This window comes from Clinocottus analis, unplaced genomic scaffold (assembly GCF_023055335.1).
Source record: "Clinocottus analis isolate CAN_PGR_092001 unplaced genomic scaffold, fCliAna1.0.p SCAF_3, whole genome shotgun sequence".
In the NCBI taxonomy this organism is placed as follows: domain Eukaryota; kingdom Metazoa; phylum Chordata; class Actinopteri; order Perciformes; family Cottidae; genus Clinocottus; species Clinocottus analis.
In genome coordinates this window covers 15,610,185-15,629,869 of record NW_027176042.1, presented here as the reverse complement: position 1 = coordinate 15,629,869, position 19,685 = coordinate 15,610,185, and the positions used below count along the sequence as shown (strand labels likewise).

General features: G+C 42.7%; 1 protein-coding gene across 3 annotated transcripts in view; it reads left to right on the top strand.

Moving 5' to 3' along the window:
* The window catches only part of cacna2d2a (calcium channel, voltage-dependent, alpha 2/delta subunit 2a), a 136,963-nt gene that overhangs the window by 65,633 nt on the left and 51,645 nt on the right, over positions 1-19,685 (top strand). For all 3 annotated transcript variants that reach the window (XM_068594217.1, XM_068594216.1, XM_068594215.1), the window contains exon 4: positions 3,893-3,952. In XM_068594217.1, the coding sequence (XP_068450318.1) occupies positions 3,893-3,952 (60 nt within the window). The remainder of the gene's footprint in view (positions 1-3,892; positions 3,953-19,685) is intronic.

Genomic DNA, 19,685 nt, shown 5'->3' with positions numbered 1-19,685 from the left:
AGAAGAGGGAGAAAGTTGGAGAGCAGTAAACTGAGACAGATGGAGAGAAATGGAGTACAGCATACGATGGCAGGATAAAACAGCAGAGCGAAGAGGAGTGATAAAAGGATGGCGAGCGAATGAAAGGTGGTGGTGGTGGCGGTCGGGGACGGCGGTTTTCAGTTGTGAGGGTGTGAAACGAAATGAAAGTGAGTTTTTCTGTGATGTTTTAAAATTCTGGAGTGGAAAGTCCCTCCATCTGTTATTGTGGGACGGTTCTGACTCAGTGATTTCTATGATTGGCCTTAATCCTGGCCGAGTGGAGGAGACAGAATGAAGAGCTTAAAGCAGACTGCTCTCACTCTGACAGGCTCCACTGGCTGCTGCTGCTGGTGGGACTCAGTGTTACGCTCAGTGTGCTGCCCCCTAATGGACAAACTGCGACACGACAATGCACCCCATTGCACTTCTACAAAACACCGAGCGGCGCTTACGGCCATGACACAGTGGTGACATTTTGATGAAACATGAATAAGTCAGTAGCCATTAAAAACAGCATTTTTCATTGTACTTTTGCTTTTTTGCAAAGTCTTGGATGAATATGACCTCATATGGTTACATACACCAGGAGGCAGTCTTTTGGTCTCCAAGGTGACTCGAGCGTTCCCAGAAACCGCGCTGAGGGGGTCATTTGGAACATGTTGAGTACCTCGATTCAAGGCTGCAATCACATGTACAGACTGCGTCGTGTTTTCTCAAGTGCCCTCTCACTCAAACACGCGCTTTGTCGGGCTGTTTTGGAGTGTCCCTACAGATCACACAGACAACAGTGCGGTGTGTCGAGTGCCCTTTAAGTTAATGCTCAGTGGAAGGGCCTAACAGGCTGCAGCAATCAGGCGGCCCGGTGTCGAGTTGGCACTCACCACAGCATGACGCCGTCCGTCCCTTGTGTGCTGTCATTCCCCCAGAAATAACATGACTTCGAGTGATTAAACTGCTCCCCTCTGGAACGGAGCAAAGTGAACAGTTATGAATATTAAAGATCCTAATCGCCTCATGCTTACCTTTTTTTCTGCTGTCTTTTCGCTCGGTGAGTTCACGGTCAGGGAGCGCGGCTATTCGCCGTCAGGTCTCTTGGACAGTGGAGACATCACAAAGGCTCTACTGCCTGCAGTTAAGCAGTTTGTACAATTACACTATCACCACCTTATGTACAGTGCTTTTGTACAAGACATACTCCATTGTGTGTTGTTTAAGGCTGTAAACGGGGAGGTACTTTTCATGCTCCTATCCATTACATAGTAGTATTTATGGTTTTTGACCTTGCCTTAAGGCTCACTGACAAATTGCCCTATGTGATGCATTTCGTGTCAAGGTTAGAATAGCAATAACATTAGAGTGCCATACTCATGTTGTCAACTCTTCTGGTGTCTCTGTGCCTGTGTGCTGTAGTGTTATTTGCTGTGTTGTGTGGGCCTGTACCGAGCTTATCTGTGCTGTACTGTGCTGATCTCACTATGCTCATCCAGTGTTCTAAGCTGCTTGGGCTCCAGCCACCAGCATAGATGATATATCCCTGCCCCCCACCTTCCCACATCTCTCACTCTGATTCATTGGCTGTTTGTGTTGCCCATCCATCTGGGCCAACACAGAGAAAGGAAAGACACATGAAGACACATGGATGTTTTGAAGCAGGGGGACTGAATTAAGCTGCTCGGGAAGAGATAGGGTCCTAGAGAAATTGTGGCCTACCAGGCAGGGAGGGAGGAAAAATACCATGGGAGAAGCAGCTGGAGAAACAGAGAACTGACAAAAAAGACACGTGGGTTACTCAGGGGGAGAGAAATGGATTTTCTAAAGGGACAAAGTAGAGATTTTTACTGACAGATTAAATGCCGAGCCAAAGGGATGAAAGGGTAGCTAGATCAAAGATCGTGACAGAGGGTGGAGGGAAAAAAATGGTGGAAACTGTTCAAACAAATGCAACTTATTTTTTTATATCCTCAAAAAAAACTTTGCATATTCTAAAAAAAAAGGCTTTAATTTTCAGGCTAATCTCCAAGAGCTAGACATGCAATGAGATTATTGTTCAGCTGCTGTGTTTATCCCTAATTGAAAACTCTAGTTTTATCAAGAGATTACCACAGTGGCGCTGCCCTTTAGAAAGACTGACCCTTTTTTTATGAAACAAAATTACTGTATTTTCTATTGGACTCTTTGGGAATAATTGTAATTAGATAATTATATCCTCATTTCATTGTTTCACTCGTCTACTGTCTCATTACGAAATTCAATCAATCTTCTTGTTGTTATTTAATGCTTGTTCAGGTGATTAAAAGCACAATGCAAAAGCATAAGGACACAGCGGACTTCAATGAATCCAGATTTTCACAAATTGGGTTAGTGGTACCACAGTGGACATATTTGAAAACAGTATGCTCCCCTAACGTCCCCATACACACTGTAGAGCCTGGGCGGATATTCAGGGCCTGCTCTGTGTTTAAAAGGAGGTGGAGCAGTATTGTGTCTGTGGTCAACTGAGATGAGGTGGGTGGGGCTCTTCATAGAAAAAGGACAGCTTAAACTATAATGAGAGTTTGTCTTGTGTGTTTTTGGTAGATAAAAATCCCCCAGTGGAAGGGGACTGGTTTCTTCAGTGTGGCTCCAAAGATGAATGAGCTCATATTGTAGCAGGAGTCTAAATAGGGTTAGTAATTTCAGGGCCCTGGCCCCCTGGGACTTTACGGCTGATCACACTATTCTGGGACAGGAACAGGACAGTAAGATCGCCCCCTAGAGCCCCGGGAAAACCTAGATGTTGAGGCACCAGAGGAAGGGCTGTAGGGAGGGAGCTGTGAAGGCTTCACCACATTTGCCACTTGGGTGACTTCCTATAAGAGAAGCCTGTACTCTAAGCTTCTTCAGAGATAAACCTATACGGTGCATCATGGTAAATAATGTTCGACTGAAGCACATTTTTAAGGCAACATCAGTGGCTAGTGGTGGTTGATACATGTTGAGAATGCTAATACAAGTAGAGAATATTGAGTTTCAGTCTATACAAGACATGGTGTTCAGATGTTATAGTTAGTTACGAACTGTATTGTAATGCAACTGTGACACTTACAACTTGACAGCAGCTAAAGCTGCACATCAGCAAACATTACATTACTAGTTAATGTCTGCCTACAAACAGATAGTATTTTGCTTATTTGTGGGCAAACAAACAAGGAGAAAGTACACATAATCTAAAAACTAACCCTGCAACTGTCAAGATCAGTCAGTATCACTGGGGTGTATACTTCAGTGCCACTGATGATAATGGACTGTGCCGTGGCGTTGGTTTGCATAGTATCTCATACCCCTTTCAGCTCAGCTGTCAGTCAAACAACTACGTTGATGTATATATTATCACATCAGCACTATGTAACAACATCCTCGGCCAACGGTCATCAAATTCCCTTAATAATTACATATTTATATTGATCAAATTATCAAGTGTCTTGAATGTTAAGTTGTTTTGTAAAATAATGTAGATCCATCCCATAATAAATTTCTAACCAAAGCAAATTTTGAGAAACAATTTGCAGCTTCTCAAAACATTTAACAGTTGCGTGAAACTGATTTTACCTAGTGGCAGTGTACAAGCAGCCTTTGGCGTGTTGTGCAATACTGTAATTTGGACTGATTAAGGAGGACAGTGTTTTTCGGTTTTGGCACTCCCTAATCCTTTGAATTATCCAGCTAATTTACAGCTGTACCAGTTTTTATCTGGAACAAGGTCACCGCCATATTCCCATCTGCTTGTCTGTCTCTCTCTCACATATGCACAGACATACACACACACACACACACATCAATGTCCCATTGACTTCTGACATACACACTGCTGTGTTTTTGTGTTTCCTTGTAGAAACTGGCCAGGGAGGCGGAGCAGCTTCAGAAGGAGCATGTATGGCAAGACGGTGTGACGGTAAAGTAGGACACCCACTCCTCTCCCTCCTCCGAGATCTTTTCCTTCTTTTTCCCTTTTCCTTTCCAGGCTATTTTATTTGTTACTCTTTGATGACAATGTGATCAGCATCACAGAGACAATGTGGTAATAAAGCCTAATGTCATACAAGTGGAAAAAACTATAAGACACACAAACACAGTCCTACACGTACGCGCACATACAAAAATTGCTTACTCTTGCAGTTGTTATTTTAATAGTCTCCAGTGTTATCTAAGAGCCTTCTGTCTGTTTTATTTCACAGGATACAGCAAGTTGAACACTGTATTCTCGTGCAGCTGACCTTTAAAACACAAGAGATCCGCTCTTGAAATTAAAAAAAGGAGAAATGGTATTGCTCTGGTCTGTGGGTTTGACTGTGTGTTTGGGAGCTTGCGTGCTCCACTGACTCAAATTTGCAAACACTCAAATGCCCCATGAACATGCATGCATACTGACGCACATGCACACACATATACAGTATATATATATATATATATATATATATATATATATATATATATATATATATATATATATATATATATATATATCCTCACCCGACAGTTACACATGCACAATCCCTACTGTCATATCCTCTGTCTCCAGGGAGACAAGCTCGCTGTCATGGTACACTTCCCACAAATGGATTTTTAACCCAGCGCCTCCTGGGGGATATTTGAGAAAAGGCTTTAACTGATTCAAAACGAATAATTATGAGGCCTACTTCCCTGCAAAGTCCATTTTTATTCATGGTTGCTTACTCTCTGGAGCTGTAGTCTTCGGGTGGCTGGGCTGCACCCTTCCCTCCCCGCTGGTCCGAGGGAGGGAGCTGCAGTGCGGCTGTCCCTTCATCTTAGGCCGGAGGGAAGTTGATGCCTGCCTCTCACTGACCGGCTCTGATGCACCTCGATCAGATGTGTAGCGAGCCATGCAGGAAGTGAAGCCGGGGTCACACTGACAACACACAGCACACCTGTTCATAAGTAGCTGCATCCAATATGGCATCAATACCACCCCAAGTGGAAAAGCCAGCATTCTCTTTAATCCAATCACCCCCGCCAAAACCACTTTCTCTGTTTTTCTTTTCTTGTTTCCATCTCTCTTTCTGCCCGTTCACCAGGATCACACCCTCCCTTACCCTCTGCACCTCCATCACATTCATATACCTCTTTTGTTATTTGTATGTCTCTAATCAGCCATGAAAATAGTTGGAATATATCATATTTTTGCAAATACTGCAAAAATAATCCTTATGGTTCTCCTCTATTAATAATGTATTGGAGCTGATTTCATTTGCCTTTATAATTAGGCCAGGTAATGAATCTCAGCAGGGGCGACTGTGAAACCATTAAAATATCTCACAAATAGGTGGGGGTTGGGGCGAGTAGTAGAGGTAGATATGCCACATCCTTGCAAAAAGGTTTTTTCCTGTTCGTAGATTTTGTGCTTTCCTAAATTATCTTTAGGTGAGCACTCTGCTGACTGACACTCTAATTAGATTAGCATGCTCTTTGGGTATATTAGGAGAAATGTGCCGCATCTTAAACTAGCGGGTGGAGCAGGCTGTCAAATGAAGAGAATAGGTGTTTATGCATAAGTGACGGTGCATTTTGATAGAATTTCTGAGTGTGTGTGTGTGTGTGTGTGTGTGTGTGTGCGTGTGTGTGTGTGTGTGTGTGTGTGTGTGTGGAGAGGGAAGAGGGGGTCGTTTTTGTTTATCGGCGAGCGGGTATTTATTTGCATGTGTTTATTAACGGCATGTTCAGTACCTGGCCCAGCCCATCTGCCCGCCTCGCCAAACTGGTGACATCATAGAAAGTCAATGATACGCCTGTTCCTCATAGCGGCTGCCATCACAGCTGTTACCGTAGCAATGGAAAGACCTCACTCTTCCCCTCGCTCTCCCTCACACACACACATTCAAGCTTTTTCTTGCCTAAACTGCAGAGCCAGTTTTCTGACCATCCCAACTGGTGGACATTATGGATGTCAAAATGTTGATCATAACAACTGTTGTGATGGTCGTTCAGGGTTTTAAGTCCATTGGCATGAAATGGTGTGTGAAATGGACATTAAAGTGTTGAATTGCTGCTGATTTCTCAAGGTCAGGTGCCCATCCCTCTGTGACACTCGACTATTGTGTTGGCAGCAGAGTTATCCCAAGGCGACACACTCATTTCAGTGCTGCTTTGCAATTCTCATAGGTAGGAGGGAGAACAACTTCAGAGCCAAATATCAAACTGAACATTGGGAGCTAAAAAGCAGAGCTCTGTAAAATATTTCAGGATATTATCAGCATATTTCTATTTTTTTTCTTTTTGATAAGCGGTTATGAATCAACTTGATCCTATGGTTCATAGGTCCAATGGCTTTGACCCAGAACCCAAAGTTTTTCCAGATACTCGTCCAGCTTTGCCCTTGATGTCTTCAGGTTTCCTTTCTTTCCTTTGGTGAAAATTGATTTCACTATCTTGTAATGGTCCTGGAAGAAACACGATCCTGCTCATTTTCTTTCTTTTTTTCGTGATTTCCGCACGACTGACTTGACTAACTATTTAAAGCAGTCACGCAAGGATCCCAGGGTAAATGTTTTCAAATATATGGGATGTTAAAATCCGAAGTGCCACCTCTTAAGTTCTCATGCTCCTGGTGGTGATGGTCGGCTCAGTCACTTGCGCTACTCCAGTTTTGGGAAAGACATGGCAGATTTTTCATTGAGGTTTTCAACTGAGCTCCTACTTTCATCAAGGCTTCCCTGAATGGGCCCAACTGTCTCCAGTAGTCACAGCGACGTGTTCTGGTGTTCCAGAACCCCCCCCCCCCCCCTCCCCCTCCTGCATTTGCCCAGTCAGCTTAATTAATAGACCAAATGGGGTTTTCATCCTCAGCTAGAGTCAATGGCTACTCCGCTCAGCACCCCCCTGATTTCCTTGAGCACATAGTGACGGGCTTGTCCACTCATCCCTACGTCCCTCAACAGTATCATCAGTTAATGTTGCCATGTATCACCCACATCCAACTTCTTCAGGCAGGTCTTTGCTCTCCAACCCCGCTGTTCTGCTTCCCCTGCAAGCTCTGCATCCGTTTCTTTCTTTAAAAGGCTTTCTGCACAGCATCCTCCCATGGGACTACAAGCTCCACAAAATACACAGTTCAGTTTAACAGTTCAGTTTTTTTGGTTTGTTTTCCTTGGGAAAAGGGAAATAAACAACAACAAAAACATTGTCTGTCTGCCAAATTATTATTTTAAACATCTGTATTGGCTCCGGACTTCACAGTCAGTGCATCCCTAGAAAACATTCAGCTGTTTTTTATGATAAAACAACTTGTCATTATAGATACAGTTGACAGCAGTAAATATACAGGCGAATATACTGTTTCTCACTGATCACAATGTGATTATGACTCACAAATGCATTTACAGAATCTTATGGATTTTCTGTTAAATGTGTTGCAGTGCATTGTGTAAAGTGACAGCTGAGGAGTTTAACAGATGCCTCTTTAATGGGTCTGCATGCAGTTTGAATGTATGATAAATGGTAAGCTTGGCCTAGTTTAGCTCAACTCACGCATGTGAGTGGGCTCAGAGACAATGACTAATGCTGAAGGTTTAATACTTCGTAACGTTAGCCTCTGGTTGACAAATCTTTTGACAAGGACAGAAAAAACAATATCCCCACGATTACATCATCATCAGAAATACTCTACTGTATTCAGCAATTATATTACACCATTAACTATCAAAAAGGGTTAGGTTTAAGGTAACTTTGTTGTACAAAGTCAAGTTTAATTTGGAATATGACTCCATTTTTGGAAAACTTTAAAAATCAATATTGAATATAAAAACAATGGTTCCCATGAGAACTTGCATGTGAAAAGGGTTGCTAGTGATGGTTTAGATTTTTCAACCTTCAACTTTTCTGTTTTGTTCATTCTCATGACTCCTGCTCAACACCAAATGATGCACTGACAGACAAAGTGACCAGCTGGTGAACACAGTAGAGCATTTAGTAGCTTTAGAGACATATATTTCTCTCAGGGTTGGTGGAGACCAAAAACAGTGGATGGTGAATTTTGGACATTAATTCATCAGGTGGCCAGAAACACAACTCCTAATCAATGACAATGTTGCTCTGTGTTTGCTTATGTTAACCAGATACATGTACTAATGTGTCAGTGTTGTTTTCACAACCTTTTTCAGCTGTCAAGTGGCAAATAAATCAGTTATTACAGGTTATGACGCATTTTCCTATCTTTACAGTTCAAGAGTTGCCTTTTGAGCCATTAACATTTAGTCATTACCCTAAATTGGATAAGCCCACCCTTTAACGTACTATTCGTCCAAACTACACAAAGAGATATAGGAATGTCATCAGCTTGCATGTTTTAGTCTCAGCAAGATGTCACCAAGACAGTTCTGCTAATTTTACTAAATGGAAAACTGATAATGGTCTGCATTATTTTAAAACTAATTATACAATCAACAATGTACTATCAGCTGCATAATCGTCCTTCAGTTGTCCCATGATATAATGGCTCCAGATGATCACCACTGTCACTTAGCTAAAAGAGGGTCGACATGAAGTGCAACACGTTGGACCAGAGACTCGAGATTGGATGAAAGAAAGAACCAAGATTGTGGAGATCGGAGGAAGACCTGTACTTTCCATCAGATTGTGATGTGGCAGCTGCTGTACGTTTGAAATGCATTAGTGCTAATAGCGGTGCCATTATGGGAGAGAGAGGCACTCTGTTGATGGGTTGCCATGATGAAACCAGGGAGAGGGGGTGACAAAGAGAGGCACGGTGGGAGAGAGAGGTGTAAGTGAGAAAGCAAGTGACTGAGGGAAGAAGGCACAAGAGACAGAGAAAACGGGAAACAGAGATGGAGCCATCTTCCAGGCCATTTACTGCAATCATCACTCTCTAATCAATCAAGCCTTTCATCATAGGACAACACAATCTCTCCTTTTCTTTCTCTTTTTCTCCATCTGCCTCTTTTTCTCTTCATCTCCACTCAGCCACCCACTCTCATGCATAACACAGTATTATTCATGTGACCTCTTTCCTGCTCCTCACACATGTATGTTCATTTGGTACCTTTTGTAATACCTAAAAATAGTATTCACACAGCCCACAGTGTTCGCCTCCCCACTGCTAACAGCTTTTGCTTTTATCATTCATATTCTGCCAATTTCTTTGATTATATACTGGGAATTCTTTAGTGGGCATTAATTACTGCTAGTATTTAGTTTTTTTAGTATTTAGTATTTCAGCCACATTTGCTGTCCTAAAGTCCCATTAGGTCCCCAGGAGGTGTAACATGACCTTAAATGCTAGGGGTACTAGCTAGAGTTGCAAGGGTTTGTTCACTTGACCAAGTTTGGCTCCTTTCATAATGCCTCTATTTGAGATAATTGGCCCTTCAGAGGAAATGAGTGAGAATCATTGTGTCGACTCTCAGCCCAGCCCTTGAAGCTACCAGCTCCATTAGCCACAGAATACATTAGTCTTATGAAGGCTGCCTTTGACAGATCTAAATTCTGATTCTGGTAAAGTAGACATGACATAAAGGGGTTTTGTTTCATCTGGCTCTACTCTCAACATGTCTTTTTTTTTTTTTTTACGTAAGTCCTCCTCTTTTTTTGTCAATTTGAAAAGTTGCTCAACCCCGGTTTTCATTTCTCACTGGGTTCACGAAATCAGACCATTTATCCAAGCACATGCATTTTTAGTATTTGTTATCAAATTTTTTCCTGCTGAATTGTAAGATTTTTTTCTTCCCTCTTTTATTTTATTTTGGTACTGACCATCATGTTAATCACTGACCTAATTTGATCTGTTCTGTGTGACCTATATTTAATATCTGTCCCTGATTTCTAATGCCATATGCATACCTTCTAAAGCAGAACCACAACCATCATGTGTCAGCGCCACAGCTACCAAAACTGAAAATAATCGACAGTGCATAGACCGAGAGGAAGAGGTTGGAAATATAGCATTATGTGAGCCGTTTTTTAAAAATATACACAGAGACCATTTCAAACAGAGAGCAGAGCCATGCGGTATAATCACAAATAAACTGCATCTATTTTCATTGTGAGCAGTTTTTTTCTATTCCTTATGGCTGCGCTTAAACAGACTGCTTACAGCCTGCTGAGCACGTAATGGAAGTCATAAACAGTGTTATCACTGAATCCTGAGCCATGGAGCGGACTTCCATCTGCTCGCCACTGGAAGGGAAAGAAATGAGGAGGGGCTACGTGAAGACAAATTCCTAGAGTTTACATTTAGCAGAGTTTCCTCCCTATCAAATGTATCTGATGGTGTGGAAACTAGATTGAGTTTCCTGTACTCAATACTAAAACACGTCTGTGTGGATCAAACATGATTGGATTCATTGATTAATTAGTATTATGTTAATACAGACTTTACCTTAAACTGGACTGCAGCTCTTTTCCTTCACTTTCTATCAACTGCTGCTCTGCTCACAGCTTTGAAGAGGCTTTTGGTTGCTGTGGTGACCCAGTCGTTTGGTAATTTCAGCTTCTTGATTGCAGACCATTGTAATTTGCTTCAGTGGTGCTCTCCAAGGTAAAAATGTCTTATTCTCTGTTTTATTCTTTTTTCTTACCTTCTCCAACTCTTTTCTCTCGCGCTCCTTCTGTTTCTCCACATCTCTAATGTTCCTCGGCTGCTTCAAGAGAGACCTCTTGAAAAGTCTCGCTGCTCTACTTCTTTCGAGTCGAGGGACATTGGCAAAGTCTGAAATGACTCAGAATGGAAGAATCACTGAAGTACGGGAGCAGGTAATGAGAAACGCGAAGATAAAAAGAGCACAGAGAAGAAGAAAAGTTCAGGTGTGTCAGTAAGCCTTCAATCAGCAGCAGATTGGCCAACTGTGATGTGGCATGTTAGCCGGGAGGGTTGAGAGAGTGGCCTCCATGTCTAAATCCTACTGATCGATCCCCCTGCCTCACAGGAGATGTGAATCAATAGTGAGAGAAATCCAGCGGGCTTTCAACACATGGCCAACACCCATGAAATGTTATTTTTAAGGCCCTTCTGGCCAAAGCAGAGAGCAAAACCGACTGATTTGTTCTTTGTATTTATATCTTTGTATCTATTTGAATAAATTGTCATGTCACATATTGTGACATGACAATATATTGACACATATTGTCTTAGCACTGTTCAATTTAAATCGTTTAAATCATTGAGCGATACATTGATTGATTTATTGACAGAAAATGTATCATTAATCATTACTTTTGGCCATTTTGTGCCTTTTGTTGAGTTCACAGTGGGTATGACAGGAAATGAGGGGAGAAAGAGATGGGAAATGACAGGAAAACAATAGCAGTGGTTTGTAGCTTGAGGGCGGATAATGTGCTTCATGGCCTGTGCCTTAAACATGCTTTTCACTATCATCTGATATCTAATGTCACAATTATTCATTCATCTAGGCCCAATTAAAAGGGATGTTCACAGGAAAAAAAACACCTTTATATTCTTGTCTGAGGCTTCCTTGTGTTCCAGCCTACAAAGGTGGTCCATGAAAAAGATGCAGGCAGGTCGTCATTTTCTGAGGGGTGACAGGCTGGTTTTGCTTTAGCAGAGAGGAGATGTCTGCTTTGGTTATAGTGTTTACTTCCTTTATTCTGTACCTGTTGTCCTTGGAGCTTGTCCGCGGATTTCTTAAAGCAGGCTTCCCTTTGTCATTTGAATGTTCAAATCACTGTGAGGGACAGCAAGCCATCTGATGGAAATGATTACGGGGTCGAAAATAACACGTTACCTTTGGTCGGCGTTGATTGTTGATTGGCCACTCTCAGCCAGCCTGAATAGAGGGAGTGGGGACTTCTCCGGACTCTACCGACTCGCACTGGGAGAATTGTTGAAAAACATCAGTGAAATGAAAAGCTGTATTCAACCCTTGAGGAAAAATGGAACCTGGAAACCTTTCACACACGCATGTGGAGCTGCAGTGTCAAACCATGCTGCAGTGTGATTGGACCGTTTGTTTGGGATTGGTCACCCCGGCTACAGATGCTGTAAAAATGTTAGACGTGGATAATTGCATTTGCTTTATCAAATCCCTCTGGAATCCAATGATAGTGTTAATATTGCCATGGCCTGTTTATCTTATTTGTCTTTATTTGGTGTTACAGCACCTCTTTCCTGCTTTCCCTCTGTTGATCAGATTGGGGGCTTGTTTGGGAGGTGTTGGCATGCGTGTGTTGTGTTGGATAGGCTTTTTATCTGGCACTGTGTCCATGCAGTGTGGTGATGCTATCAGCGTTTAAACCTGCTCCTCAATGGAGCCCTGTCAGCCAACAATGGAGAGCAGCATTACCCAGAGTGCAGCAGGACAAAGCCTTCTTTCGTTATCGGAGTATTGGAATATTCACAGTCTGATTTAACTGCTTTTACCAAGGGGAAGTGTCAGACTCTGAAAGAGAGAGGGAGAAAAAAAGAGATGGAGGAATGGGAAAAATATAGAAATACAGGATTATTTGACCTGCAGGATGTTTACTGAGACATTTATAGAGCATAAATTGCAGATTTATGGGTGAAATTGGGGGCATGAAATGTAACCATGGCATTTGTAACCTTATTATTTCTTTAAATAATGTTTTCCTAATTTCTTCTTTCTTAATGGTCCTCCCTCTTTCTCTGCTCCTTTACTCCCTCTTCTATCTCTTGGGTCGCTGCCCATCTTTGTGAGTCTTTGAAGTGAGTGTGCAGTTAGTAGGAGGCACAACGCTCTGTCTGAAGAGGAGCAAGACATTGATGAGATGTGCATGGAGAAATTAATTTACTTTGCTGAATTTGCCCTGTGTATTGGAGCTTTAATCTGGGGGCACATTTGTTTATTGGCATACAAATGAACATCTGCATGGAGCTATGCTTGGACGCCATGGTCTCAGCAGCTCCCTAATCGCTCGACAGCCTGGAGATGCAGAGCATGCCAATGACAGAGCGAGAGAGAGGGAGGCAGCCGCGCCCAAGGCCTCCGTCATGCACTCCTTTATCTGAGTTTCGCTCTCGTTCAATAGCTCTCTCCCGCTCCCTTTCAGGACAACAGTTTCAGTTTCCAGTGTGCTGGTTGTCTCTTTATTGACTTGACATTATAAAGAGGCATACTGGAACCTCCAGTGGTTAACTTTTCAAATCAGAAAAAAAAGCGTAAAAGGTAAAGCAGTGACTCCCAAGAATCAACTGCAACAAGTTGTGTTCAAAGCGTACTATAACCATACGCTCAAACAGTTTATTTAAAAGTTGGATGTAAATATTTTACATAAAAGTTGAATAATGTAATACATATAATGTAATACTGTGCATACTGTAATACTCTTCTTGTCTTCTTAACACTTTGAAATACTTTTTGTGTTTCATGAAAATCTCCAATGTAAAGCAATTGGATATTTTCAGCAATTAGTTTCATTAATAAGTTATAGATTGATGAAGCCTCTTGAATGTGTGACATGAGTCAGTGACCTAGACAAATGAGAACCTTTACAGTGATAATGTACTGGTTGATTCTTATACATAATAACATATCATTCACATATCATTAACATAATAATCATTAACATAATGATTTATGTTACTTTAACATGCCTGCTCAATTAATCTAACATAAAAAGGCATGGATGTGATACCTGTGCACAGACGGCTGTGAGCAACAAAGTAAAAGATTACTAACTACTCCATTCGGACCTTCTAGCTGCTAAATCCCACATTTAATTCCAGGTAAAATGAGGTAATTAATTATAAATACTTTTTTTCCAAATATTTTTTTGAACCTTTCTGTGAATCCAGTAAAGGATATTTTTTTATATCCTGTGAATCAAAAAAGCTTCATTGAAGAACAAGAATTAATATTTTATTCACAGGATACCCCGACAATTCAAGATCAAAGTGGTTAAAGGATTTTCAGATCCCTGACAAATTCCAACATGTCTATGATTAATTTACCTCTGTTTGAAAATCATTATTCACAAGTTCACGTTTCAACACTTGGGCAAACTTGTAGACCTTCTAAAGTGAGTTAAAAGAATTTGTTTCTGATGGCGTATTTTGATTTAAATTTCATGTTTCTCCTTTCAGCATGAATGCCCTTGTGCATATATTTCCTTTACATTTATTTCTCCTGATGAAATCGAATGTCAGTCATTTAAACATGCGTAGATTGTAATGTGTCCTGTGTGCTGTGTGTTCACCGGAGTGATAGTGTACAAGTATGTACTTAGCCTGAAGGATTTCATTCCCTCCTCTTACTGGAGAGGTCACACTAGCCAATATGGTCAAGTGTTTATCTCGTTCGAATGCCTTGAGTTTCATACCATTTGACAAGTAGAGATTGGATATAAGGATGCTGTGGAAATAGAAAGACAGAGCGAGAGATAGGTAGAGACACGAGAAGAGACTTGAGTGTGGGAGATAGGAAAAGAAGTGACAACATACAGCTCCATAACAGGTTAGCTCCCAACTTTACCGAAGCATTTCTTCTCTATAGCAAAATGACATTGTTTAGTTTTTAGTCCTTTATTCTGGGTGCATTTTCACATTAAGTGAGCTGTGTGTGTGTCGGTGTCGGTGTGTATCTTATGAGCTGATGTGTGTGTGTGGGTTAATGAAGAGCAGTAAATGATATCCTTTATTGTGTTTGATATAATGTCAGCTTCCATTAGGGAAACTGGGGCTACGAATGATTGCTAGACTACCGAGGCCAGGAGAGGGGTGCAGTGTGTGTGTGTGTCTGTGTGTGTGTGTGTGTGTGTGTGTGTGTGTGTGTGTGTGTGTGTGTGTGTCTGTGTGTGTGTGTGTGTGTACACGTGTGGTTCTGCCTGCTTGTGTGCACACCCCAGGGCACGGCGGAGGCATTGAGTGTGTTCTGTAATTATAAAATCATTAGCAGGTGTCCAGAGGAGATATGAATATGACTGTAATCTGTCCCCACCCATGATGAAGCGCTTGTCTCACACTCAAATGTCAACCTGCCTCAGCCAGTCCATCGAGAGATCTCACACCTTCACATTCAAAAGATTTAGTCCCAGCAACCACACTCCGTCATTTACATGTACCTCGACATATGACAGCCTGTATGTACTAACCATCTTTCAATAGCATATTGTTACCCTTTGCGTTACGGGATAAATCATCTCCCAAGGTCCTCTGCACATATGATGTCATTTCTGGGCTGTAAAGGCTCTGGCTTTCACTTCAGCGGCTATTTAAAAGTTTAAATGTGTAACTACAAGCAATGGATGGATGACATTAAACGAACAGCATGTAGCGATGACAAGCAAAGACTCTGGTAGAAGAACATGGCCTCATAGTCTAACAGGCGTACAGACAAACAAAAGATAGGCAGGCATGTATCTGGTCAGACATAAAACCGAGCAGACATTGTCGCCCCGGCGAGGAGACAAAGTCACATTGTAATCTAGAGCAGAAAGGGGGTTTCTATAGCAACAGTCGGCATCTAACCTCCGCGCCGCTGCTTTTGCTGAAATCTGAAATTGGTGAAAGGAGACTGGTATTGAGGATAGAGAGATTGGGAAAGATGAAGATAAGACAAGGCAGGGAGGAGCAGGAGGAGGAGAGATGTGGCTAAGGAAGGAGAGAGGAAGCAGATTGAGATAAGGGTGAGAAGAGCGAAGGAGATGAGCGGAGGAAGATTGGTGTAAGGGAGGGGCTGGAGATCATCACCTGACCTCAGTGTTTGTCTCCTGTTTGGAATTTGTTGGTCCACTCAGCATGATAGATTTAATTTACTGATAGCACTTTGAGTCAGTGTGAATTCTTCAACTTTGTATGTGTCTTTGCGTGTGTGTGAGGTGTGAGCGCATACACATGACTTTGTTCGTGCACTCGCTCTACGTACAATCACAAGTGTGTACATGCTGTATATGAGTCTCTGGAGGCATGCATTTATGCATTATAGAGCGTATTCACGTGACGTCATCATCTCATCCGCGCCATCTTGGGGTCCACCTCGTTAGCCTGCTGCTAGTGGGAGTCAATGGGTTTTGCTATTGATTTTGCGTACTGAAGACAAGTTTTTACACAGGAAAGTTTCAAGGCGTACAAAAGTCTGCAGGCTTATGCCGAATTCACACCTGATTTTACTCGCTCGACACGTTATGTGGTTAACTCGCTTTTCGCTTTTTCGCAACAAGTTGCGGCGGAAAGCCGGCACGGCTTGAGTCCCGTTACCCCTAGGGACCATCGTCACATATCCCGGTCACGTTCCTGTGAAACAGTTTCCATTTCCGCTATCGACCATGGGACATTACCAACTATGTCTGCGTTATGCTTGTTGTGTAAATACCACCAATAAAACAAATGTCGGAACATTAAGCGCCCTGTGTCTGGGTTCATATCCGTAGTCGCACACATCTGTCTCCGGCTCCAGGACGAGTGGATGACGCCACTTCCAGCGCTCATTCAGGGGGACCAGCAGTGACTGTTTGGCTGCCGTGCTGAGCGCTGTTCCCATGTAGCCAGTGTTTTATTTTACCTTGAAATGAATCACAGAGTAAAGGCAGACATCGCCCGACGGAGTTGTCATGTTCATGGCTTTCTCCCAAGTTTCCATCCACAGTTTCCTTTGCGCAAGTGAAAGACATTGATTTTCGCTCGGCGAAAAAGCTAAAGGCGGGTACTGATGAGAGTGTGTCAATGGAAACGTGCCCACAAACCGATGTATCAACAGAAACACATGAGAACAGTCCTAACGCTCATACGCAAGTGAAACCGAAGTAAGTTAGATGCATATTTGAGAAGCTGGACAAGTTGAAGTACAAGTCTGTCTTGTTAAGCTGATAAACCCATATTCTGAAATATTCGTCCCACATCCAACAATAAGGCACAGTGCAATAATCACGAGACACACCGTTTTGAACTGAAATTGTGTCTCCTTCAGGATATAATAGTCATTTCTTAAGAAAAGCGGCATAAAACACAGCAAAACAATGCCGTGCATGGACCCCAACATGGCCGCCAAAGCTTGTTGTGGTCACGTGGGTGAATACGCTCTATACATGTGTATGTGTGCAATAGGCGGGCGGAGCTCGGAGAGAGTTGTATGGAGGATAATTGCTAGCTTGGTGTCGTATCAGATGTGTGTTTAACCCAGACCCTGAGCCCACAGAGACCTGTGACCAGCCGCAGCAGATGGCCATGCCACCCCAGGGGGCTGCTCATAGAGTCATGGTGGCCTAGGACTCGTCCACATGGAGCCACCTTTTCTGTGCATGCCTGTGTGTGTCAGTGTGTGGCTGGAGACAGAGGTTGTTGCGTTCATTATGTATGTTGTATTTAGAGATCTTATTTTCATCATACTGTGACTTGCAATGTGTTTTAATGTAAAAAAAAGTATAATTTTGGTATATGAATGTATTGGTTTGAAAAATATTTTTATTTTTATGTAGTGCTTAAAAAGGTATTGGTAGGCATTGTCATGAATACTCTTTTCAATCCTGATTCCTTTCATTACCTGATTTGTAAAGGGTAAGGGTGCAGTATTGTAAACACAGCTGTCCAGCTGTGTAAACAGACATTATACCAATGACGGATGGGTGACGGATATAAATATATTAACATAACATGTCTGAGAAAGGTGTTTGGTGCCATCAGAATAGCTTCAATGCTTCCTTGTAAAATATCTACTTTGTGGAACTCTACTGGAGGGATAACATAGCAAACACGATTCACACAATTGCTATCCTCCTAAAACCGCCCCATGTGCCCTGTATGAAAGCATCTGCCTTCGTTATGGATGTTTCCCTGCTCATTTATTCAATGGTTTTTCGTTTGATGTATTATCTACCACTGCATTTTGTATCATTTACAATAAAAATAAGTAACAAGGTCCAAAATAACAACGTGCAACAATGAAGTGTGAGCAAGGGAGCTTCAGTGTTGGACCTCTCTCCGAACTCTCTTCAGTACTGTGTGGTATGCTTTTTTTGTGTGTATTATTTGTTTTAGTAAAGCTGCTGGATGGTGTCTCTCGGGTTCAAGGAACTCAGCGTTTATTTACAGGAAGCAGTCCTGAATAATGAGTTGTAATGCTGCAGTAGTGAGAGTAAACTCTTTAGAAGCCAGAGACCAGTTTAAGCAGGACTGGGCTCCAGATCAATCCTGCTGGCAGACACAACAACACCGTTGCTCTGCCACAGTCTCGCTCTCTTTTGCTTCTCTCTCTGCAGAAGCACAGGCTATTTTTAGCCCTGGCAGCTCTTTCTCCACTGCACCCACCACCACCACCACCACCACCACCACCCATCTTTCTCCTCCCAATTCATCCCTTCATATCACCCTGACCTCAGCCTCCATGCTAACCTTCTACCTTAACCCAATGTACTCCCTGAACAATCCCCTCTGATCCCTCTACTCAGCTCCTCTCCTTCCCTTCTTATTCCTGATCTTTTTGACAGAGCTGTGGAGGCAAAGTGAGTGCTGGTAAGTTGAGGAGATTTGTCAGGGGGGGGGCATATTCTGCTCCTACTCCATCTTGTCCATGCTCATTACCCAAAGACACAAGCTGTGTCCAGACTGGTCCGCCCCGTGTTCGGTGTCAGTGTGAGTTTTGATCATACTGTGTTTCTTTGGTGAGTTGTTAGGGACTGAGTCGAGCTGATGACTGACTCTCTGATTAGCACTGGAAGCCGGCCAAGACCCCGGTCGTGGTGTGTACAGAGGCTCTAATGCCAAAGGGTGCTGAGAGAAAGGTGGGGGCTGGCAGAGAAAGAGAATACTTGTGCATACAGATGCTGTACGAGTTAAACAAACACAGGGCGCAGCTTGTGTGTGAGGCAGCGGGAGGGAGATACAAACAGGGAAGAGCAAAACGGTGAAAGCCAGCAAACAGACAAACATTAATTGAGAGAGGACTGAGTATGTCGTGTGTAAGTGTCACCTTACCTGTACAGTAGAGTCTTTCTCCCTCTGCCAGGCATCCTCCCCCATCAGACCATGACCAGAGCTCCTCCAGTGAGGGCGAGTCAGTCACTGTGGTGCCCTTGAGAGCGCGCCCTCAGCCAGCCTCCTCATGATAATGAGGCAGGCCCCACAGACGCTACTCGCTGCATGCAACCCCTGCTCGCCCATTACGGCTGCCTCTACGGGAGATAAGGACGCCAGAAGAGAGGAGGCTAACAGCCTGGGTTTGGGTTCCTTGCTCGGGGTAAATGCTAAGAGCTTGAATCCGGGGCTTCGTCTTGTGACTGATAATTTCAGTCTGTAATTAGAGGGAAAAAGTGCATCAAAATTGCACACATTTACGTTCGTCTTCTTATTCCTTATTGTGTTTCTCTCCTTTTGTGAAAGCTGCTTTCCTCGACAGAAAACACAGCCAGTTGAGGTCGATAAGACTCCCAGTGAGAGTCATATTTGAGTTTATTCTTCTCTCAGCTCACACACAGCATATTTCTTTTTAAGTTTTCCACCACACATGAAAATGTTCCGACAGTGTTTTTAACACAAGTTCGAACATGTGCCACAAACATTGCATCTTATTAAGCAACGCATTGCTCAGATCCATTCAGTTATCTGCCCACCTTCCCATGACTGTCATTCCACATCACACTACTTCTCCTGTGTTCTGTGATGCTGATTATATTCTCATGCTGAACAGTGTGATTGAATATAACCTTGACTCTCTCTAGCTTACCACCGCGAAGGGTCGGGTCTGATATAG